Genomic DNA, 23,659 nt, shown 5'->3' on the forward strand with positions numbered 1-23,659 from the left:
GCCCCAGGCAGGTAAGGATTAACCATGGGTAGGGGAGGAAGAGATCTGCTTCCAGGAATGACCAGCTGGAGCAGAAGGGGAAGCCAAGCCAGGGTAAGGGGGTGAGGCCCGACAAGAGAGGAGGCCCAGAGGAGGCAGGGCTGGTCAGGCAGGCCCTGGTGAACACCAGGGAGGATGCAAAATCTTTGAAGATCTTTAAGCAGGGGAGAAATGTGATCAAATTTTGTTTTGGGGTGGATTCCATGGTTGGAAGGAGAGGGAGCCTGGAAGCAGGGAGACCAAGGTGTTGTCTGCTATAGAATTTCTTAAACTCTTCCATCAAGATTCTTATTTTTTTATTTTTATTTTATTTTATTTTTAGAGACAGGGTCTCACTCTGCGGCCCAGGCTGGAGTGCAGTGGCGCCATCACGGCTCACTGCAGCCTCAACCTCAAGTGATCCTCCTGTTTCAGCCTCCCAAGTAGCTGGGACCACAGGCATATACCACCACACCCAACGATTTTTTTTTTTTTTTGTAGAGACAGGGTCTCCCTGTGTTGCCTCAGCTGGCCTCAAACTCCTGGGCTCAAGCAGTCCTCCTGCCTTGGCTTCCCAAAGTGTTGGAATTACAGGCATGAGCCACTAAGCCCGGCCTTTATTTTTAAAGATAGAGGAGATGGACTCCTGTCTCTCTAAAGTCTATAGGAATTTCGTTGAAGTCTTGTGTTTTGCATTTATTTTTGTTGTTAAAAGTTGTTTTTGTTGTTAGAGATAATGGATGAAATATGTTTTTAAAAGCAGGGATACACAGAGGAAAATAAACTTTCCTTTTATCCCAAACCCCAAATATCCAGTTCTTCAAAGTTACAAATTACGAATTTCATCAATATCCTTCTAGTGTTACATATTTGTACATAAATTAGAATATGTATATATATTTTTTCTTTTTCAAAATCTTTCCTATGGTGCTGAGGGTATGTATGTATTTATTCCAACATTAAAAAATGTAAACTGTAGGATACCATATCTTGCTTTTTTTCATTTTATAATGTGTCTTAGAGATTGTTCCATATTAATACATATAATTTGTTCTGTGCACACCCGTAGTCCTGGCTACTAGGGAGGCTGAGGCAGGAAGATTGCTATGTTGTCCAGGAGTTTCAGTCCAGCCTGGGCAACATAGGAAGACCCTGTCTGTATAAAAAAAAAAATAAAATCGTTCTTGGGCTGGGTGTGGTGGCTTACACCTGTAATCCTAGCACTCTGAGAAGGCAAGGTGGGAGGATCACTTGAGGGCAGGAGTTCAAGACCAGCCTGGGCAACATATTGAGACCCTGAAGAAAGAAAAGAAAGAGAAAGGAAGAAAGAGAGAGAGAGAGGGAGGGAGGGAAGGAAGGAAGGAAGGAGAGAGAGAAAGAAAGGGAAGGAAAGGAAGGAAAGGAGGAAGGAAGGAAGAAAAGAAAGAAGAAGAAAAGAGAAGAAAGAAAGAGAGAGGCTGGGAGTGGTGGCTCACGCCTGTAATCCCAGCACTTTGGGAGGCCGAGGCAGGCAGATCATGAGGTCAGGAGATTGAGACCATCCTGGCTAATGCGGTGAAACCCCATCTCTACTAAAAATACAAAAAATTAGCCAGGCGTGGTAGTGGGTGCCTGTAGTCCCAGCTACTTGGGAGGCTGCAGCTGTGCCAGGCACAGTGATGGGTATATCCTGGGAGGGGATATATCCACAGTGAACCCAGGAGGCAGAGGTTGCAGTGAGCCGAGATTGTGCCACTGCACTCCAGCCTGGGCAACAGAGTGAGACTCCGTCTTGAAAAAAAAAAAAGAAAGAAAGAAAGAAAGAAAAAATTAGCTGGGTGCTGGGTGTGGTGGTGCGTGCCTGTAGTCTCAGTTACACAGGAGGCTGGGGCAGAAGGATTGCTTGAGCCCAGGAGTTGGAGGCTGTAGTGAGCCACGCAGTGAGCCACTGCACTCCAGCCTGGTTAACAAAGTGAGACCCTGCCTCAAAAAAAAAAAAAAAGAAAAAGAAAAAAAAAAAACTGCAAAGTTTACATTCTGTTCCATAATATATCTGTGTTTATTTTCTTGTACTATGTCCTACCCCAAATCTTAGTCACATTGACAAGCCAGCAAATGGGGCTGTATGTATCAGTGCCTTTGTACATGTTTAGTACACTCCTGTGGAGCCCCCACCCTCAACTCAGCATGATCTGACATCTCCTCACCCTTAGCTTGGTCCTTTTATTTATTTATTTATTTATTTATTTAGAGATGGAGTCTCGCTCTGTTGCCCAGGCTAGAGTGCAGTGTGGCACAATCTTGGCTCACTGCAACCTCTGCCTCCCACTGAAACGGGAAAAGTTCCCTTGTCCCCGTCCCAGGGCATGTGACAGGGGGAGTGGCTCGCTTCTTCAGTGTCCCGCTGCTCAAACCTCTAGGGGAGCATACAGACGGGCAGGTTGTGGGGCTCCGACCCCACAAGTGTCTAGTGGTGGATGTTTACAGCTCCTGAAGCCCCAATGGGCTTATGCTACCGTATGCTCTTAGTTTTGCCATCTATAGGTGGCTTGTGTTAACCAGCTCAATTAGACCCTCTACCTTGTTGCAAGGACAGAGGGCTTTCTGTATCCCGGGTTCTTGCCTTCGTGTACCAGAAGAATTGGATCACACCTGGGCTTGGAGAATGAGTGCAAGGTTTTATTGGATGGCGGTATCTCTCAGCAGATGGGGGAAGCCACAAGGGGATGGAGTGAGAAGGTTTTCCCCTGCAGTTGGACTGTTCAGTGGCCCGGGCTCCCCTCCAACTGCCCCAGCCAAACTCTGCATAGTTCTGTTGGTTGGTGGCCTGTGGTGTGCTGGTGTGCCGGTGCTTGTCGGTGCGTTCCTCTCGACATCCAGCCACTTGTGTGTTCCTTCACTGATGTGCTCCTCTAGCGGTCCAGTTACCTGTGTGTCTGCCTGCTAGGGTTTTTATAGGCACAGGATGGGGGCGTGGCAGGCCAGGGTGGTCTTGGGAAATGCAACATTTGGGAAGGAAAACAAAAATGCCTGTCCTCACCTAGGTCCATGGGCACAGGCTTGGGTGGCGCCCTAGCCAGGGACCACGCCCTTCCTCCCTTCCATGTCATTTAAAGGGACTGTGCCCTTCCCTTCCCAGCACTTCCCTTCTCGTATCACCAGGTTCAAGCAGTTCTCCTGCCTCAGCCTCCTGAGTAGCTGGGACTACAGGCGCATGCCACCACACATGGCTAATTTTTTTTTTGTATTTTTAGTAGAGACAGGATTTCACCATGTTGGCCAGGCTGGTCTCGAACTCCTGACCTCAAGCGGTCCACTCGCCTAGGCCTCCCAAAGTGCTAGGATTACCGGCATGAACCATTGCACCCGGCACCTTAGCTTGGTCTTGTACCACTCCATACTCCAAAATTCTTTCTGGTTGCTGTTTGTCAGCTGTAACTGGAGTTGACACAAAGGGATGAAATGGGCAATCTGGCTGAGAGTAAGGTTGGAAAGGAGTCCAGGAGCCTCTTGTGAAAGGGATCGGGTACCAGGCTTGGTTCCAAGTGCACAAGGGAGTCCCAGAGGATGTGACACGGGAATAAAATGGTCAGCATGCCAGATTGACATCTTAGAAAGATCATTTGCTCCTTAATATGCCCCCATCACTTTCCTCTAAAAGGCCCTTATTGATAACCTCCACACTACTCAATCCTAGGGCACTCTTCAGTTCTGATCTCAATTGACAGTTTTTTTTTTTTGTTTGTTTTTGTTTTGACGGAGTCTCGCTCTGTTGCCCAGGCTGGAGTGCAGTGGCTCAATCTCGGCTCACTGCAAGCTCCGCCCCCCGGGTTCACGCCATTCTCCTGCCTCAGCCTCCCAAGTAGCTGGGACTACAGGTGCCCGCCACCATGCCCAGCTAATTTTTTGTATTTTTAGTAGAGACGGGGTTTCACTGTGTTAGCCAGGATGGTCTCAATCTCCTGAACTCATGATCCGCCTGCCTCAGCCTCCTAAAGTGCTGGGATTACAGGCGTGAGCCACCGTGCCCAGGCCTCAATTGACATTTCTTAGAGCTGATTTTACTTGATCTCTTGCAGCCCTTGACACGGTTGTTAACCCCTACCACCTGAAATGTCCTCCCTTGGTTTATGTGTCTCTGCACATTCTTGTTTTCCTTCTCCCTTTCTGGCTGTCCCTTATTAGTTTTTCACCATCTCCTTTTCCATCAGGGAAAACTATGTCAAAGTTGCTTGAAGCACAATCTTAGTTGGTATAATCTTTCCTTCTGCTTTTTCTCTTGACCATTAGGAGAGTGTGAAATCAGTTTAACGTGTCATATAAGCATTGACAAAAGGATGAAGCAATAGAATAGAAAGTGTCAAGGTGCATCATGCACAGGGCAAATATTGTTTGAGGAAGCTTATTTCAGATTTAGATATAAATACACACATGCATATGTATGACGGCTGCAATGTAAAATATATATCTTACTGTGGGATGTGGTGAAACAGTTTGAAAGCCACAGCTATACAACTCCTATGTTTATTTCTCAGGGCCAGAATTCTCCTAGGAATGTAAGATCTGTGTGTATCCAACCGCCTACTCCACATCTCCTCTTAGATATCCTCTACGGAGACCTCAAACTCAATATATCCAAAATCAAATTCAAGCCCTTCACCCTAAACTTGGATTTTCTCCTCTGTTTCACATCTCAGGGAAAAGCCCCACCATCCATCCAGTTGCAGAAGCTAGAAACCTGGGCAACATCCTTGGTACTTAACTTTCTCCCAGCCCATGTCAAATATAGCTCCAAATCTTGTTGACTTAAACTCTGAAAGATCTCTTTACCCTGCTGTTTCTCTCTGTCCATCTCCACCTTCCATGTCTAAGATGTCCTCATCTCTCAAGAGACCTGGGTGAACTATACTGTATTTCCACTTGGGCTCTCCTCTGACCCGGTCTCCACCAACTATCCTGAATGATACTTGTAAAACATAACCAATCTAATCATGTTACTCTCTTGCTTGCAAGTCCTTCAATGGCACATCGTTCTTAGACCCACATACTCAACATGGCCTACCAGATGCCCCCACGAGCTCCTCTTCTCTGCATTGCAGTCACATTTGTTGTGCTGGATATTGTCTTTTGACAGACAGCACCCATCCCCATTTTATGTGCCTTCCTATGCTGCAGATGCTGGAAAGCTAAAACATCTCCCAACTCCCTTGCAGCTAGGGCTCCAGCACTTAGATGTATTTGCATAAAAGATGGAAGGGAGGCATAAGTAAGCCAGACAGTTTGGGCTGCTTTTACTTGTAAACATGGTTGCGGAGACAGTAGTGCACAGTCCCTGGCTTTGTAGAGGCAGGGAAAGGACTTGGCATTTCACTGTCCTGCCAGTGGCATTGGCAGTGACTTTCTGATCCCAGGATCCTGTCTTTGGGTGGCAGCTTCACCATTGTGTCCTCATGCTCAGCCTTTCCAGTGGTGGCCTCCTGGCTTCTGTCTTTCTGTGAGAGGTAGTAACTCCCCTCACAGTTCTATGGTGTTCTAGGAGTCATTCCTAATACCCAGCCCAGGGACCAGCATTTTCTTCAACAGCGAGAGTGGTTTCTGTTTCTAAACTTAGACTGATTCATTTAGTCTCTAGAAGTGGTCATGCCTCCTCCCACTATAGGGTTGTTTTACTTGCTATCCCTTTTGCCTAGGTTAATACCCTTGCCATCCCTTAACCCCCAGCCCCATCTCTCGATTAACTCCTTATATGTCCTTTCCATCTCAGTTCAAACATTTTCTCTGGGAAGTTATCCCTGACCCTTAAGACTGGATCAGCTTTCCTTGTTAAACAGGGATCTCACCCTGTATGTTTCTTTTAGTGCATCATCATCGTCTGTAATTATGTACTTGTGTGACTCTAGAATCTGAGCCTCAGGGACTTGATTATCCTGCTCCATGCTGTGTTCCATTGCTTAGAAAAGGCCCTTATAGAGTTGGTGCTTGACAGGCATGTGTTGAAAGAATGAATGGAATGGAGGAGGCCTGATTGGAGGCTCTGAGGACAAAATCCACGTTTTTAAATGTGGCTGGTAAGCCCTGTGACACCTCTTCTCAACGTTTTCTCCCAACCACATCTTCCCCTGACTCTTGGCCAGTCCAAACACGCTGTGTGCTCTCTGGCCTCCAGGCCTCTACATCTGCTATTTCTGCTGCTTGGCTGTCTCTTTGCTCTTAGCCTGGTTCTTACTCATCTTGCAGGTTTCAGTTAGGACGTTTTATCTTCTAGGGAAACCTTTACTTCAGACAATTCTATACAGGACAAATGTTGTTGGCTGGGTGCGGTGTCTCACGCCTGTAATCCCAGCACTTTCAGAGGCTGAGGCAGGTGGATCACCTGAGGTCAGGAGTTCGAGACCAGCCTGGCCAACATGCTGAAACCCCATCTCTACTAAAAATACAAAAATTAGCCGGGTGTGGTGGCACTTGCCTGTAATCCCAGCTACTTGGAAGGATGAGGCACAAGAATCGCTTGAATCCGGGAGGTGGAGGTTGCAGTGAGCCAAGATCATGCCACTGCACTCCAGCCTGGGCAACAGAGTGAGAATCTGTCTCAAAAAAAAAAAAAAAAAAATATGTTAAATATATTATTGTAAACATTGCCTACTGTTACTTATCTGTACCTTCCATTGCAAGTGCACTGTCTTGTTCAAGGCAGGCCCCTTGCATGGGGCCCAGCTCTAATGCCTTCTGTATTTGTTGAAGTTGAATGAATCAATGTCCTCTAGTCAACCAGCCTCAGTCCGGGTATCTCTGCACATTTTCCAGGAGCCCAAAAACAGTGAAGAATTGTAATTTGAGGGCTGCTTGATCAGGAAAGGAAGCTGGGGGAGGTTTGTTCAGCTCCAGCCCCTGGCTGTCCCTGGGCCACCAGGCAGGAGGCCTTGAAGCAGATCCTGTGGGGGATGGGCAGGGAAACAGTTTCTTCCTCTCCTCCCCCGTGGCGAGTGGGGGGATGGGGCCAGGAGAGGGAAGGTTCCTTCAAGGAGGCTCCCTGGCACAGTGCCTGCTTTGAGGAAGGGGGTGGAGAGTATGGTGAATGCAGGCTTTCTCCTGGCCCCTGGCCTCCAGCTTTGTGAGAGGGAGGGAAACTGCTGGCAAAGACGGGAAAGAGGGATGGGAGGGAGGGGAGAGTCTGCTTGCTTTGGGAGACAAGGAGAGGGGTTGAAGTGGCTCTGAAAGACAGGATTCCCAAGAGCCTATCAGGTCCCAACTCCAGATCAGCTCTGGAAATATCCTCAAACCACTCAGTCAGATAGTCAATATACTGGGAACGTTTAACTCTTAGGATCAGATCATCCTAACGTCACCAGCTGGAAAATCCTTCAGAGGGTTGTATCTGGGGTCTGCAGGGTATTGGACCTAAAGTCCAGAGACCTTGACCCTATTCTGCCTGCAGGCCCAGTCTCCAGTAGGGGCTAACTTGGAGAAGTCAGCTCCCTGGACCCCGCTTTCTTTTTCAACAGCTGGAAGAAATGGCATTTTCCCAGAACCCAAGAATATTTTGCATCCCATCAACGGCGCTTACAGTAACAGAAAGATGAAGAAGCTGGCAAACCACCTCTCTTTCCCACAGGTCTGTAATCTCCCTGAGGGCAGGGTTCAGCTCACACATCTTATACTCTGGTATCAAACCTGGCTGCCCATCAGAATTGCTTGAGGATGATTAACTAAAATGTTTCACTTCCTCTAACAGTGATTCTGATTTATTGGAGCTGTGTTAGGACTTAAAACCCGTTTTAACAGTGTGCTAACTGATTGTGATGCAAAGGGACCAGCACAACGTAGTAGGTGCTAAGTGTTGCCTGCAGGGGTGGGAAATGTATTTAGCAAGGTAAACAAATGGAGTGTAGGGGAAGTGGGATTGAAATACGGTCTGGACCTGGGTAACTGTGCATCTAACACTTTGAAAGGAAATAGTGCACCAGTTTTAGCAATACAAAAGATAAATATTTATTCAGAACAAAACTTTTAACAATCAATTTTACATTCTAAGCCACAAGGAAATAGCAAAACATATAGCAAAGGAAAAGCAAACACTAAAAGAAAAGCAGTGTACTGTCTTTTCTACTTGATAACACTTAGTTGGCCCATGACCTCTCGCTTGGCCTATCTCCCTAGTACATTTTAGAGTTAACAGCTCACTCATAATTTTGGGTTAAAATCCATCTTTCTCCTGAGAGTCAGGAGTTGCAGATGAGCTCCAGCTAGCTGCTTCTCTAGGGTTCCTAGCTATTGAGGCTAAGGTGCAAATGTAAACCTTTGGTAGGTTTCTTTACACAGGGGCACCCCCATTTCTCACTGGTGGCAATGAATGGGGAAGGGGTAGGGCCTCCAAAGGACCAGGCACACTTTAATCCAGAAGTGGTGCCCCAGGGAGCAACGAATGCACCCTGGAGTGTGTTCCTTGGTCCGTTGCGTATCTCCCAAGTATTCAGAAGCCCCTCCTTAAAAACCTTTTCTTTCTGCTCCCTCCTCCAGATGATTTCTCAGCATTTCTCTGGGTTGATCATTCTGGAGAGATCAGACTTTCTGGGCCCTCAAGTGTTGAGGAAATTGTTGTGAAGTGTGAGAGGTAGTGGAATGAGCACCGGGCTTGGGGTCAGGGGACTCTACTATAGGCTGGCTCTGGCACCAGACAGCTATGTAATTTTCACCCAGTCATTTAACTTCTTTGGGCCTGTTTCATCTGCTGGAAAACCAGGGAATTGGTCCAAACCAACTCTCAGGTTCTTTCCAGCAGGAATATTCTAGATTCCATGATTCTATGAAAAATGGCTTCTGAGCCACCAAAAGAGCTGTCATGAAGTCCATGCATTTTTGTGCCATAAGAGAGGCCCTTGGCCACCATTCAGAGCTTATTGATTCAGATTATATACACTTCTAACAACACTGGTTTCACAAATTCTCAGACCACGTAGATTAAAAGCAGCAAATTAAATGAGGGAGGGGAAGAGCTGCAAAAGGTAGACACTCTGATAGAAGCCACAGTCAACAATTCAGCAAACACTGATGGAGTGCCTACCACGTGTTGGGCCCCGTACCTAGTGCTGGGGCATAAAGATGAGCAAGGCAGCCCAAAGGGTGAAAATCCAGGGGAAGACAAGGTATGGGGCGGGGGGGTGGGAGGGGGGCAGGGAGAGAGAGAAAAAGTACAAGAAACAAAACAAATACCCAATAGAAAAACGAAAACAAAATTTTAAAAGGGAGGGGCAACACATCTGCACGCTACAGTTCTCCGCAGTCGTTATTGGTGACAGAGTCACCAATTCAGAACAGGCTGAAATGGAGTAAACTCGGTTTAAGAAGGCATAGAGAGATGTCTCTTGTAGGTTTTAAAAAGATCTCCTTCAAAAACGATAAAAAATGGTTTAAAAAAAAGTTTTGGCACTTAAGAGGGGTAAGCTGGCTGTGTGTTCACCCTGGCAGGCAGGCGGGTGTTTAGTGCCCGGCCACGCCGGTTAGCTGAGCTGCCACGGAATTGTGAACTGCTTTGGGACACTGGGCAAAGGCGTGTCCTCGCTTGCCACAGAGGTTGCACACGATGCCCTTCCGGCAGTAAGGGCTCAGGTGCCCCTCCTCCCCGCACCTGAAGCACCTGTCCTGCGTGCAGCTGCCGCTCATGTGGGTCCGGGAACCACATTTAAAGCATGTCTTGGGCTGCCCCTTGTACCAGCTGTAGCCCCTCTCGGCCCCCAAGAAGAAGGCCCCTGGCAAATGCCTGACCCCGCCCTCCCCCTGGCGCAGCTCGATCTCGCATTTGTATTCCCCGGTCCAGATCCCAAACCTGTCGGTCACTTTCACCGGCACGGCCAGCACGTCGCAGTGGCGCTTGAGCCAAGTCACAATGTCCTCCACGTCCACCGTCTCGTTCCGGAAGAGGATGAAGAGCGTCTTCAAGCTGGACTTGCTCCGCCCCAGCACCACGAAGTTCTCCCAGCAGTCCTCCTGCTCCCGCTTCTCCTCGTAGACGCGTAGGAACAGGGCCAGCTTCTCCGCCGAGCGGAAGCTCACGTCGAATTCGCGGCTGCCCGGGATCTGGATGACCGCGTAGATGTCGCTCGGGTCCATGCCGATGGAGCGCAGGATAAGCGCTCCTACCACGAAGTCCCGCGTGGGGCAGGCGCCCTCGTCTCCCTGGAAACAGATGCGGACGAGGAAGCGACCCTTGCCCGGGCCTGCCGCCGCCGCCGCCGCCGCCGGTTCGTCCTGGAGGGGCCGCTCGGCAGCGTCCTCGGCCTCGCCGGGCCTGGCCGGGGTCGCCATGGTGGCGGCCGCCGCCGCTTCGGCCTTCTTCCTCCTGCCCGCCTCCGCAGCGCCCTTCTTTTTGCGGGGGTCCGCCGCCGCCTCGCCGGCCGGATCTCTCCGGCGGCCCTTCGGGTCCCCGCGGCCAGCCGGTGGGAAGTCGCCGAGGTCCGGCGCCGCCAGGCCCGCGGGGCCGCCGAGCCCAGCGCTCCCTCCACTGCCGACGCTTTCCTCCTCCCGCCGCGGCGGCCGCGGGTCGCGGAACTCGCCCTTCTTCTCGGCTAGATTCTTTACCACCTGGGCCCAGCCCATCTTCTCGCGGCCGCCGTCGGCCTCCTCGTCCCGGGCCGCGGGCCGCGCGGGGGGCAGAAGCTGCGGCCGCCCCCGTTTCCTCTCTTCCTCCGCGCCGCCGCCGGTGGCCATTTTACCTCCTTCCCAGCATCCTCCACTCGCTCCCGCAGCCAAAGGGCGCCCATCGCGCGCGCCCGCCCGCCGGGGCTGTGTGGGTTTGGTTTTTTTTTTTTTTTTTTCTGAAATTTGACGCTACCCTCCCCCGCCGCTCCCTCAAAGGTATCACATGCGGCGCATATTGGCCAGCGCCGGCTCCGCGGCGCATATTGGCCAGCGCCGGCTCCGCGCCCCCTGCGCTGAGCCTCTCTTCCGCCAGCGTTCGCTCCAACCTCACCTCCGTCCGCAGCGGGATGGGGCGCCCGGAGGCTTCACTTTCCCCAGCGCGGGTTTGGCAGCCTCCGGCCTCGCTCTCGAGGATTTGACATTTCGCAAGCGATGCTCGATGATTTCATGCTAGCAGCTTTGCTAACGGCCCACAGCCCACAGACGGGACGGAGTGCAGGAACATCTCTCCCATTTTGTTTTCTTTTTTGTATCTTTTCTGTTAAAAAAGCAAAAGCAATAGCAAAATTAAAACTTAGCTTTCCCTTTCCCCAGAACTGACTGCAATGCATTATTTTTTTCCCACGTCGGATTATGCACATTTTCAAGAAGAAAAGTTGAAAGTTTTACAGTGAACATTTTACCATTAACTTTTTATCGTTAAAATTTTACTCTATTTTATCACACTACGCCTCGATCCATTCATCGGTCTTTATTTTTTGATACATTTCCAAGTAAGTCATATTGCATTATTTTTATTTGTTTGAAAAGACTTTCGTCGTATTTAGGATGAAGTGTGAGTGCTTAAGTTCCCAGTACTGTGTTAAGCACACTTCAGACTATATTACACGGAATCTTCCAAAAACGATGCTGTAATTATGCCCATTTTACAGATAAAGAGGCAGGAGTTAAGTCTTTCTTTCCTCTCTCTCTCTCTCCTTTCTTTTTTTTTTTTTTTCCGAGACGGACTCTTGGTCTGTCGCCCAGGCTGCGGTGCAGTGGCTCAATCTCGGCTCACTGCAAGCTCCTCCTCCCAGGTTCACGCCATTCTACTGCCTCAGCCTCCCGGGTAGCTGGGACTACAGGCGCCCGTCACCACGCCTGGCTAATTTTTTGTATTTTTAGTAGAGACGGGATTTCACCATGTTAGCCAGGATTGTCTCGATCTCCTGACCTCGTGATCGCCCGCCTCGGCCTCCCAAATTGCTGGGATTACAGGCGTGAGCCACCGCGCCCGGCCGGTAGCTTATATTTATTTAACCACTTTATTTCTGACGCTGTGGATCAAGAACTGTGCATCAGACCCTAGGAAACCTTGTTAACAGGCAGATTCCCTTCACCGCAACTGCTGGTATTGGTCTCAGGGGAGCCACTGACTTGTACCGTTTGCACTTTCCAGTCCTCTTACTTTGTATCCTCAGACACCATTTCCTTCATCCCTTCTCAGCCACGCATTCCCGTGATCATACTTGGAACTTCACCATTACCAGAAACATAAATGTCTTAGATTCACATATTTCTCTGTTATTCTTTCTACTTGCTTGGTCAGGTTTCACCATGAGGAGAATACTTACACAACCAAACAATATATGTATTTTAAACAATGTCTTCCATTCCTCTTACCTTAAGCCCTCACTCCAGGTAACTATCACATAATCAAATATCTGCAAGGGTCAGGCAGGTGCCTTAAGTAGAAGATATACTGGGTGAACTGGAGATCGAATATTCTATCTGAAGGGGCAACTGCTAGTCAACTGTAGCTGATTATTCCTCTCCAGAAGTGAGGGTCCACTGTGGGTGGATCTTTCAGTTTCCAAAGAGAAATCTGAACTCCAGTTTCTTCTTTTATGGGAAACAGTCTTCTCTCTCTTTCGTCTTCTTTAAGATGGTCTCAGCTATATTTGGAACCTCCATATGAATTTCACAACCTGCCTACTAAGTTCCAGGAAACTATGAGATCTTAATTGGAGTTGCATTGCATTTGTACAGAATTACCGCTTTATAACACCGAGTCTTTCCATCAGTGACCCCACTTGATTTCTCACTTATTTAGGCCTTATTTTATGAATTTCAATAAAATGTTATAGTTTTTTTCATAAAGGTCTTACATACTTTTGGGGATTTATTCCAAGGTACCACATGGTTTGACTGCTATTGTAAATGAAATTATTGTAAATCAGAAGTTACATATTGTTTGTTGGTGTCCGTTAGAGGAAACACGATTGAATTTTGTGTACTGACCCCATATTTGGCAACAAAGTTGAAACCTTAAAAAATTTCCAGTGGTTTTTGGAATCTCTTTACTTTTCTGTATTGCCAATCATATTGTCTGTGAATAATGAAGGTTTTGTCTCTTTTTTCAGATCTTATACTTTTTCTTGTCTTACTGCACTAGTCAGGAACTCTTATGTAATCAACGTATTTTGAGCATTTTTGTTTTGTGTCGGACTTTAAAGGCATCTGTCTGTATTTTGAAAATATTTGATTTGTGGATTAGGTTCTGGCTCTCTGTCCAATTTTGCTAATCATATCTTCTATTGTAAGATTTTATTGGTATGTGTAGGGCCATACTTTTGGTCAGTTTCATTTTTTCCAGGTCAAATTTTGCAGAGATTATTACATCAGGAGCTACAGGGGCCAGGCAGGTACCCTGCAAGGAAAGCAGTCTGGATGGGCACTGAGGCCATATGAAGAGAGCAGCCTTTATTCATTTCTGGCAGATTATTGTCACAGAGGGACACAGACCCAGTGTTGCCAGATGTCTGCTTTTCTAAGAGAGATCGGAAATCCAGTGTTTGGCTGCCTGGAACAAGGCCTGAGCTCAACGACTTGAACACGTGAGCGTCTAGAGTCTCTCTTGTGAGGCCTCTTCTCTCTTTATATTCTTCTGTCTTTAGTGCACTGGCTTCCACCCGTGTTCCTTTTTAGCATTTCTGTCTCCTTTTCTTCCCTCAAACCTGACATCCATTCTTTTGGCAAATCCTGATGGCAGTTCTTCAAAAATATATCCCCAATCTGACCACTCTCACCTGTTCTCCAAGTCACTATCATGTGAACTGCTTAGAATGTGCCTGGCTCAGTCATTCTAGTTAAAAAATAACAGAACAGACAAATGTGTGCAGAATGAACCTGACCAACTAGTTTGCCATCTTTGGCTAAGGCACAATTATTCTCACTTTACAAAGGAGGTAACTGAGGCTCAGAGAGGTGAAGGGATTTGTCTCAGAAGCATCTGTGAGGTCTTTGATAACTGGGGCATGTCTTGCTCTCTGTCTTCACAGACAATTGCTGTGAAGACAACACAACTGACCTGGTGAGGTGGCTCATGCCAGTAAGCCCAGCACTTTGGGATGCCAAGGTGGGAGGATCGTTTAAGCCCAAGAGTTCTCGACCACCTTGGGCAACATAGTGAGACCTCATCTCTACAAAAAATTTTAAAAATTAGCCAGGTATGGTGGCATGCACCCATAGTCCCTGCTACTCTGTGGGCTGAGGTAGGAGGATAACTTGAGCCTGAGAGGTTGAGGCTGCAGTGAGCTGTGATTCTGCCATTGTATTCCAGCCTGGGTAACAGAGTGAGACCCTGTTAAAAAAAAAAAAAAGAAAAGAAAAGAAAACACAATTGCCCAGTGTTCTGTAAGCACTTAGTAAATGGCAGCTGATTTTTTATTTTTGAATTGTTAAGAAACTTGGCTCAGTGCAGTGGCTCACACCTGTTATCTTAGCATTTTGGGAGGCTGAGGCGGGCAGATCAGTTGAGTCCAGGAGTTTGCAGATCAGCCTGGGCAACATGGCGAAACCCCATCTATACCAAAAATAATAAAAAACATTAGCCAGCCATGATGGGGCACCACCTATAGTCCCAACTACTAGGGAGGCTGAGGTGGGAGGATCGCTTGAGCCCAGGAGGTTGAGGCTGCAGTGAGTGCAGTGAGCTGTGATCACTCCACGCTATCCTGGGCAACAGATCGAGAGAAACCCTGTCTTAGAAAAGAAACTCACTAATGCTAGTTGGGAATAGCTAAATAACAGAAAATTCTAGAATAATGGTAACATATGCAAATGAAGTTTATTTTTTCTCACATAGAATAAGTCTGGAGGTAGGCAGCTCAGAGCTGATATCATGGCTGCATAGTGTCAGGGATCCAGGCTCCTTCTATCTTCATGTTCTGCCATATATGACCTACATTTCCGACAATATTTAATGGCCCAAATGGCTGCTGAGTTCCAACTATGAGATTCCATTCCAGCAGCTGAAAGGAACAAGTGGAAGAGAAGGGCATGTCTCTTCCACTTCCTCTATAAGGACATTTGCAGATGTTGCACTTCTGCCTATATTCCATTGACTAGAACTTGGTCAAGCCTATCTGCATCTCAGTCCAAGTTCTTAATGCACTTTTGGATTTGCATTATTTTTGAAGTGACCATTAGAAAGTCAGGAGATGGAGGCATGATTTGAGATGGACCTTGAAAGAAGAAGTAGGTTTTGGAAAGCAATACAGAAACAAACCCTATGAGGTTAGAATTATTGCTCATATTCACAGATGAGGGAACTAGGCTGAGAGAGGTAGAGTGAGTTGCCCAATGTCACAGTGTCACAAAGCTAGTAGTGGCTTAGTGATCCACGTCAAGCGGACTCCAAGGCTTATATGCTTAGCCACTTCTACAGTTCTGCTTTGTGTCTATAAAATGGAGATAATGCCTACATTAAGGCTACTGTTTATTGACAACTTGCATTTGTGGTTGTATTAGCACACAAGCTAGGCTCCTTTGCTTTTAAGGGCATGACCAAGAACTTGCACACATTTCTTCTACTTACATCATATTTGCTAAAACTTAATCATGCAGCCACCTTAGTTGCAAGGGAGGCCGGAAAATTAGGTTTTTATTTTATTTTTTGAGAAGGAGTCTCTCTCTGTCGCCCAGGTTGGAATGCAGTGGCATGATCTCGGCTCACTGCAACCTCCGCCTCCCGGGTTCAAGTGATTCTCCCGCCTCAGCCTCCCGAGTAGCTGGGATTACAGATGCCCACCACGCCCAGCTAATTTTTGTGTTTTTAGTAGAGACGGGCTTTTGTCATGTTGGCTGGGCTGGTCTCGAACTCCTGACCTCAGGTGATCTGCCTGCCTCGACCTCCCAAAGTGCTGGGATTACAGGCATGAACCACCGCGCCTGGCCAAGAAATGAGGTCTTGAGATGGGCAGCCCATGTGCCCAATAAAAATTCTAATACTACAGAAGTGTAGAGTGGGTGTGGGAGGGTATTAGCAATCTCTGCTATGATAGTGTTAGTTAAGATTTATTTATTTATTTATTTATTTCAGGGTCTTGCTCTGTCACCAAGGCTGGAGTGCAGTGGTGTGATCATGGTTCACTGAAGCCTCAACCTCCTGGGCTCAAGTGATCCTCCTGCCTCAGCCTCATGAGTAGCTTGGACTACTATTTTTTTTATTTTTTATAGAGAAGGGGTCTCTCTATGTTGGCCAGGCTGGTCTTAAACTCCTGGCCTCAAGCAAATCCTCCTGCCTTGGCCTCCCAAAGTTCTCAGATTACAGGTATGAGCCACCATAACTGGCCTAGTTAAGCTTTGAAACAAACCAGTAAAGTAAGCATTATTGTTCCTATTTTACTGATGAATAAATTGAGGTTCAGAGAGGTGGAGCAATTTAAGGGTAAGCTAGGATTAGAATCCTGACTCATGTTTGACCCACAGTATTCTATTCCTTTTCACTGGAATTGTCTTTTGTGAGTGTTGCCACTTCTCATTGATTTCCTTCTCACTCAGTAGTATGCCATTAGCAAGGGTATCTCCACTCCTTGGGCTGCGAATCTACCTCTGGATGCCTACTATCTGGCATTGTGATCATGTCCAGAGGGAGGAGATACTGGCCTTTCCAAGGCCAGGATGCAGTGGGGCCACATGTGTGTGTTGTTCTTTGGCTACTTGCAATAGCTGTTAGAAAGTAAGTCCACAGATTGCAATCTCCACCAAAGGGAAGTAGAGCCAGCTGACCCAGGAGACAGAAGGAGGCTGAGGCCAAGGGAAGAAGGAGGCACTTGACTGTCAGCGTCTGGCCTGGATCAACATCATCCCAACCCACTGGGAATGAGAAGCTGGTGGAGTCCGTGAAGGAGACATCATTAGAAGTCCAGTATTGCATCCATGTGGATAAACTCTGACATTTTTTCTGAGACCCTTCTTGGCACTGGACATGGCAGGTGCGTGTGCATGGGGAAGGAGCTGGAGCACAGTTGCAAGAACATCTCCTGTGATAGCAGCGGCTTCTACCTGACACTGCAGACTCTGCCAGCAAAGGAGCACCTTGTTAACTGTGGCTTGATGTCCTGTTAACTGTGGCTTGATATCCAAGCTGATTGGTTTCCAAGGTGCTCAGCAGTAGATACCAAGTCTAGTTCATCAGCATGCAAGCAAATCCTGCCAGGCTATGCACATTTATTCTGGCTCTTCAGGACCACTTGACCAAGTTTGTCTTATATCCTCTGACCTCTAGGTGCATCCAGGAGGACATCCTGTAGGACATCTTCACTGTTCAGGGCCCCCAGTGTCTTGCAGACACCATTGAGGGTATTTCTTCATCCAGATTGTCGGGGAGCTAACACAGCTGAAGACGGTTCATGAACAGGGTCAGAGCTCTGTGATGGGAGTCAATGGCATCGTGCAGACTGTATTAGTTTCCTAAGGCTGCTATAAGAACATACTATAAACCAGGGGTCCCCAACCCCTGGGTCTGCCCATTAGGAACTGGGCCATACAGCAGGAGGTGAGCGGCAGGCAAGTGAGCATTACCATCCGAGCTCTACCTCCTGTCAGATCAGCAGTGGCATTAAATTCTCATAGGAGTGGGAGCCCCATTGTGAACTGCACGTGCGAGGGATCTAGGTTGCATGCTCCTAATGGAAATTAATACTTGATGATCTGAGCTGGAGCAGTTTCATCCTGAAACCACCCCCCAGCCCTGTCCATGGAAAAATTGTCTTCCATGAAACCGGTCCCTGGTGCCAAAAAGGTTGGGGACCCCTGCTATAAATTGAATGGTTTAAAGCAACAGGAATTTTTTCTCTCACAGTTCTAGTGGCTGGAAGTCTGAAATCTAGGTGTCAGCAGGGCCGTGTTCTCTCTGAAGGCTCTAGGGGAAAATCTGTTCCATGCCTTTCTGTTAGCTTCTGGTGTTGCCAGCATTCCTTGGCTTGTAGACACATCATTCTAATCTCTGCCTGTGTTGTCACAAGGCATTCTCACTGTGTCTGCCTCTGTGTGTCTTCTCCTCTTCTCATAATGGCACCAGTCTTTTAAGGGCCCACCCTACTCCAGTACAACCTCGTCTTAACTAATTACATCTGCAACAACTCTGTTTCCAAATAAGGTTCTGGGAATGGCATGTATTTTTTGGAAATACTATTCAACCCAGTACGCACACTACATGCTGACTACCTGTCTGCAGACCAATGACACACATCATTGGCTTCAGGGTCTGTAGTTCATTCAGATGATGAAAAACTCAACTTACCACAAGGTTATCTGCCACAGCCCCATGAAGCCATGTTTAACAGCAAAGTCAAGGTTGGCCTAGCCATCTCCAAGTTACGGGATGAAGTTGTGCTCACAATAAGGACTGAATAGGATTGGAAGAGGGCACAAGGACAACTGAAGAGCAGCATCCATGCACAACAGGAAGACAACAGGGTGCTGGGGCCTAGCAGTGAATTCAGTGGGGGGTCTTGGGATGGAAGAGCAGGCAGCTCTGGAGTGCTGTGCAGATGATAAGAAGGAATGTCTAGGATCTTGTTATGTCGAGTATAGCAGGTGTCTCCACAAGAACCACGGCATCTTACCCAGTGACAACAGTAGGGATTGTGGGTTTAGGATGCTGTGCACATTTGCCACAAAGCCAGCACATCAAATGACATGGATGGAAGCCCAAGACTGCCTGCTCAGCCTAGTCCACCTCTCAGCAAGATGTTGATGGAATCAGAGCCCAGGTTGCTATTGCTGAGCCTGGAGCCAAGCAGGCCTGAGAGGCCCTCTATCACATTTATCACCTCACATGTGCAGGAAGGAAAGGCCAGCTCATCTTGCCTTTCATCAGGAAGTTTCATCAGGTGTTCATGAACACAGAAATGCTACCTGAACAGGTGTAAGTGCAAATGGACCCCATCTTATTCAATCCCAGTTCCAACAGCTTTGTTACAGCTGATTGTCAGTGGCCCCTCAAGTGTGTTTTGGCTTTGACTAAAATGGCAGCATTTTTGCAAATGTTTTTGTGTATTTATTTTAAAATTTGAAGTGGGGCCAGGTGCGGTGGCTCACGCCTGTAATCCCAGCACTTTGGGAGGCCAAGGCGGGCGGGTCACCTGATGTTAGGAGTTCAAGACCAGCCTGAGCAACATGGAGAAACCCCGTCTCTACTAAAAATACAAAATTAGCCGGTTGTGGTGGCGCATGCCTGTAGTCCCAGCTACTCGGGAGGCTGAGGCAGGAGAATCACTTGAACCCGGCAGGCAGAGGTTGTGGTGAGCCAAGATCACGCCATTGCACTCCAGTCTGGGCAACAAGAGTGAAACTCTGTCTCAAAAAAAAAAAAAAAAAAAAAACTTTTGAAGTGGGAGGCAGTAATATTACTGGTTAAGCACCTGAGATGTGGGGCACAGGCAGCTCTCAGTGGGTGTCCATGCTGGGTCAGCATGTCTGATGAGGAAGGCTGTGTGACAGTGGCCAAACTCTTCTTTGTATTAATCAAGGTACAGGTTAAGCTACTGTAACAAAAGGACTCTCAAATACAGGGTCTCAGACAAGGTGGAGGTTTATTTCTCTTTGACGAAGCAGCTCGGAATTTGGCAGGCAGTAAGGACAGGTAGGTGACTCTCTCCTGCAAGGCTGTCAGGGACCCAGGTTCCTTCTATCTTGTTGTTCCTTCAGATGTAGATTTCAGTAAAATGCTTTTGGTCTGCAAGTACCAGAAAATTCAACTCAAATTTGCTCACCCAGTAATGGGATTTCTTATTTAATCTCAAGTAATTTCTAGATAGGTGACAGGTTAATTTAATTAATTAATTTCTTTTAGAGACAGAATCTTACTCTGTTGCCCAGACTGGCGTGCAGTGGCACAATCATAGCTCACTGCAGTCTCAAACTCATGGGCTCAACCAATCCTCCCACCACAGCCTCCCAAGTAGCTGAGACTACAGGTGCACATCATCACATCTGGCTAATTAAAACAATTTTTTTTTTTTTCTGAGATGTGGTCTCACTATGTTGCCCAGACTGATCTCAAATGCCTGGCCTCAGGCGATCCTCCTGTGTCAGCTTCCCAAGTAGCTGGTATTATAGGCAGATACTATTGTGCCAGGCCCTAGCCTGGCTAAGTTGGTTAATTTAATGGCTCAACAGTGCTATCAAGGAAGAAGGTTTTTACATTTTCCTCTCTACCATTCACAGCATATCCTCTTTGGCCAACTGCCCTCACAGTTCCACGATTCCAGGAATCCCACACAGATATGACAATGTCTACCAGCAGATGAAGGAATGTTTTTCTGCAATGCCTTTTTTAAAAAGTGTGATGAAAACCTTTCCCAAAAGCCTTTGAGTAGATTTCTCATCCTGTCTCCTTGGCCAGACTTTCATCATATGTCTATGACTAGACCTCTAACTGGAAAGGGAAATTGGCCCACCAAGCCCAGCCTCAGACAGTCATGACTATTGGAGCTGGGACTAGGACTAGGGCTGGACCTGGGGCCTGCCTCCTTAAGGCAAGTGCATACGTGGACAAGATCAGGATCCAATAGCTGTGATGATGGGGAGGAATGGCTGTTGAGTAAGTCACTACCTGGATCTGTCATGTATTCCTATCTTTTGCTTTTTTTTTTTTTTGAGATGGAGTTTCGTTATTGTCCAGGTTGCAGTGCAGTGGCGTGATCTTGGCTCACTGCAACATCAGCCTCCCTGCTTCAAGTAATTCTCCTGCCTCAGCCTCCCAAGTAGCTGGGATTACAGGCACCCACCACCATGCCTGGCTAATCCTATTTTGTATTTTTAGTAGAGATGCGGTTTCATCATGTTGGCCAGGCTGGTCTCGAACTTCTGACCTCAGGTGATCCATCTGCTTTGGCCTCCCAAAGTGCTGAGATTACAGGCGTGAGCCACCGTGCCCGGCCTTTATCTTTTACTTTTTAATGGTTTCCTGGTACAGAGTTGCCCAGCAAAAGTGCTGTCATATGGTGTGCTCTGCAAATGAGGGTACCCAACATAGTGATTCCCTCAGCTCTAGGGTCAGCCAGGAGGGGCCTGAATAGCCAGAGTACCTGGGCTAATTGCTTTTTATCCTAGCAGCTGCTTCTATTTACCACAGTGCATTTAAACACACTCTCCTGTGATTTTTAAGAGGCGGAAAAGGTTGGGAGCTCTGACGTGGTATTCTATAGCAATGTTCCCCTATTGAAGTTTAAGTGATTTAAAATTATTGCTCCCTCCCAATTATCTCTTAAACTGGAATTCACTTTTAAATCCGTGCTCTATCTAGCAAATCTGGTGTGTAGAGAGAGAATTGGTGTAGGGCAAGGGTGGGAGCTAGTACTTTAGTTGGGGTACAAAAGGAAAGAGGGGGGTGTGTGTGTGTGTGTGTGGTCCTATTCCAGATATACGTTGAAGTTATTGCAACAGGATCTGCTGATGGATGTGGGATAAGAGATGAGTTAAGGATGATTCCAAGAAGAGAGTTGCCCCATTTTGAGTTCGGGAAAAATGTTTCTGGAAAAATATTGCACATTAGAGTTGCTTATAAGGGGCCCAAGCAGGCAGTTGGATGTATATGGCTGGAATTCAGGGGGAGGCTGGAGACGTGAGTCTGAGAGGCATCTGGGTACAGATGGTATTCAAAACCATGAGACTGGAAGGGAGGGGGCTGGGACTGAGTCCTGGGATACTACAATAATAAAGGGAGAAGAGGAGGAACCAGCAAACGAGACTGAAAAGGAGGCAGGAAGCAACTCCAGAGCGGTTTCCTGGATACTAAGTTAAGAAAGTGTTTCAGGGGAGGGAGTGATCTGTTGTGTCAAATGCTGCAGACAGGCCAAATAAGGGGAGGACCTAGGAGTGACCCTGGGGTTTAGCAAAGTGGAGGTCACCAATGATGTTGACGAGGGCAGTTTCAGTGGAGAGTGAAAGCCTGATTGAGAGGAGGGAAAAAAATGGGAAACAGAGTAGGCAAACCTCTCTAGGAGTTTTGCTTTAAAATGAAGCAGAAATGGGAGCTGGCTGGAGGGGAAATGGTTTGTTTGTTTATTTATTTAGAGATAGGGTCTTGCTCTGTCAACCAGGCTGGAATGCAGTGGCTGGATCATGGCTCACTGCAGCCTGGACCTTTCTGGCTCAAGCGATCTTCCCACCTCTGGCCTCCCAAAGTGCTCTCATGCTTATACGCATGAGCCACCGTGTCCGACTGTGGACAATCTTTTTAAATAGAAGAAATTTAAAAATATGTTGGTATACTGATGATACAAAGGAGAGAGAAAAGAGGAGGAAAAAACGGGGAGAACTGCTCGGCCAATATCTTTGAGAAAGCGTGAGAGGATAGGATTTGGTGCATAAATGTAGGAATTGGTCTTAGTAGGCAGTTTGTACGTAGTTACAGGAGGGAGGCAAGTAGGCGAGTAAATGATGCCGTGAACTTGTGGGTTTACTGATTCCCACAATTTTCTTAGTAAAATTGGAAGCAAACTCATTAGCCAAGAGTGAAGATGGCGAAGGAAATGGTGGAAGTTTGATGAGAGTGGAGAAATATGGTATAATATTTTAGGATTATGGGCAGAGCAAACTGAAGGGAATTTGAAAATTGAAAAGCGGGCCGAACTAGATTTTGCCTTGAGAGGTTAGTCCCTTTAGGCGCTCGGTAGGCGGTGTCGCGTTTCCTTGGAGACCGAGACGCTGGCGAAAGCATCGGGTCTTGGGACGTTTGAGTGGCATGGGTTACCGCGCGATCTACATTGAGACAAGGAAGTTGGAAAAGCCGAGTAGTTATACTAGAAGATCAAGGTCTCACAGACTCGCAACTTCTCTTCCATTTTCCCCAATGGCGCATGTCTTACAAAAGTAGGTAAAAAAAAAAAATTGGAAGAAAGGCGGAATGTGCATGCGTACTTCACACCCCGCCGCTGTCCCGCCCTCGCCTTGAGGTCGGCCCTCGGTCTTCTGACCCCCGTTCTCTCCCAGCCCACATCTCCTTGGCCCCGCCCCACTCCCGCGGCGCTTTGTCCCCGGTAAACTGCAGTTTCGGGTTCGAGACTCCAATCCTGTTTCGAATTGCTGCTTGCTGCCCCTTGGGCTGGGGATAATGGAAGTTCTTTCCCTTCCCAACTCTTTCCAGACCCAAGCACTCTGGGACTCACTCCACAGTCCAGGAGTTCCAGGTTCCGGTGAGTCTTGGGGGACTAGGGCTGGGGTGGGAGGCTCGCTGGCCCTGCAGTCCACCTGCCCTCCACTCTCACGGTCGTGACTGCTCCGCAGATATAGGCTGGAGACCCGAATTCCAGTCCCAGCCGGGTCACACTTTGCTGTGGGACCCAGAGCAAGCCTCAGCACCTCATTTTTCTCTTCTCACTGTCTTATCAGAATGTAAGGGTATATTATGCTGCTCTCTTATTCATCTGATTGCTACTCTGGTTTCCTGAGGGTGGATGTTTCTGTCTTTTCCATGCCTTCTGTTTCTCACAGTTCTTAGCACCTCACAGCCTGGATGTGCTTAGTAAATTCTGGCTGGCTGATTAAAAAAAGTGATAGCTAACATTTATGGAGCACTTACCACATGCTTCATAAATATCTCTCAGAATTCTTGCGCCAATCCACAGAGATAGGTTTTATTATTAGATCCACTTTACAGATGAGAAAATTGAGGCTCAGAGAGGTCAAGTCACTTGCTTGAGGTCACAGATATCTGAAAAGGGTGGAGCTGGGATATAAACTCATGGTGCTATGT

General features: G+C 47.5%; 2 protein-coding genes across 26 annotated transcripts in view; one reads left to right on the top strand and one right to left on the bottom strand.

Annotated features, from left to right (window-relative positions):
* C21H20orf96 (chromosome 21 C20orf96 homolog) overlaps positions 1-23,659 on the top strand; it is a 120,622-nt gene that overhangs the window by 17,451 nt on the left and 79,512 nt on the right. For 13 of the 25 annotated variants that reach the window (XR_008516910.2, XR_008516909.2, XR_008516908.2 and 10 more), the window contains one exon: positions 7,500-7,609. Coding sequence is in view for 16 of the 25 variants with exons in the window: in XM_054541745.2 (XP_054397720.1) it covers positions 7,574-7,609 (36 nt within the window). In the remaining 9 variants the exon portion in view is untranslated. Of the gene's footprint in view, positions 1-7,499; positions 7,610-22,086; positions 22,777-23,050; positions 23,100-23,659 lie in introns of those variants that run through there. The other 12 variants (XR_008516899.2, XR_008516902.2, XR_008516903.2 and 9 more) reach the window with 8 other exon arrangements.
* ZCCHC3 (zinc finger CCHC-type containing 3) lies at positions 7,962-14,282 on the bottom strand. The gene has a single exon (XM_003780594.5). The coding sequence runs from the start codon at positions 10,699-10,701 to the stop codon at positions 9,475-9,477; it is 1,227 nt and encodes a 408-aa protein (XP_003780642.2). The 5' UTR covers positions 10,702-14,282; the 3' UTR covers positions 7,962-9,474.

Source organism: Pongo abelii, chromosome 21, assembly GCF_028885655.2.
Source record: "Pongo abelii isolate AG06213 chromosome 21, NHGRI_mPonAbe1-v2.0_pri, whole genome shotgun sequence".
Lineage (NCBI taxonomy): Eukaryota > Metazoa > Chordata > Mammalia > Primates > Hominidae > Pongo > Pongo abelii.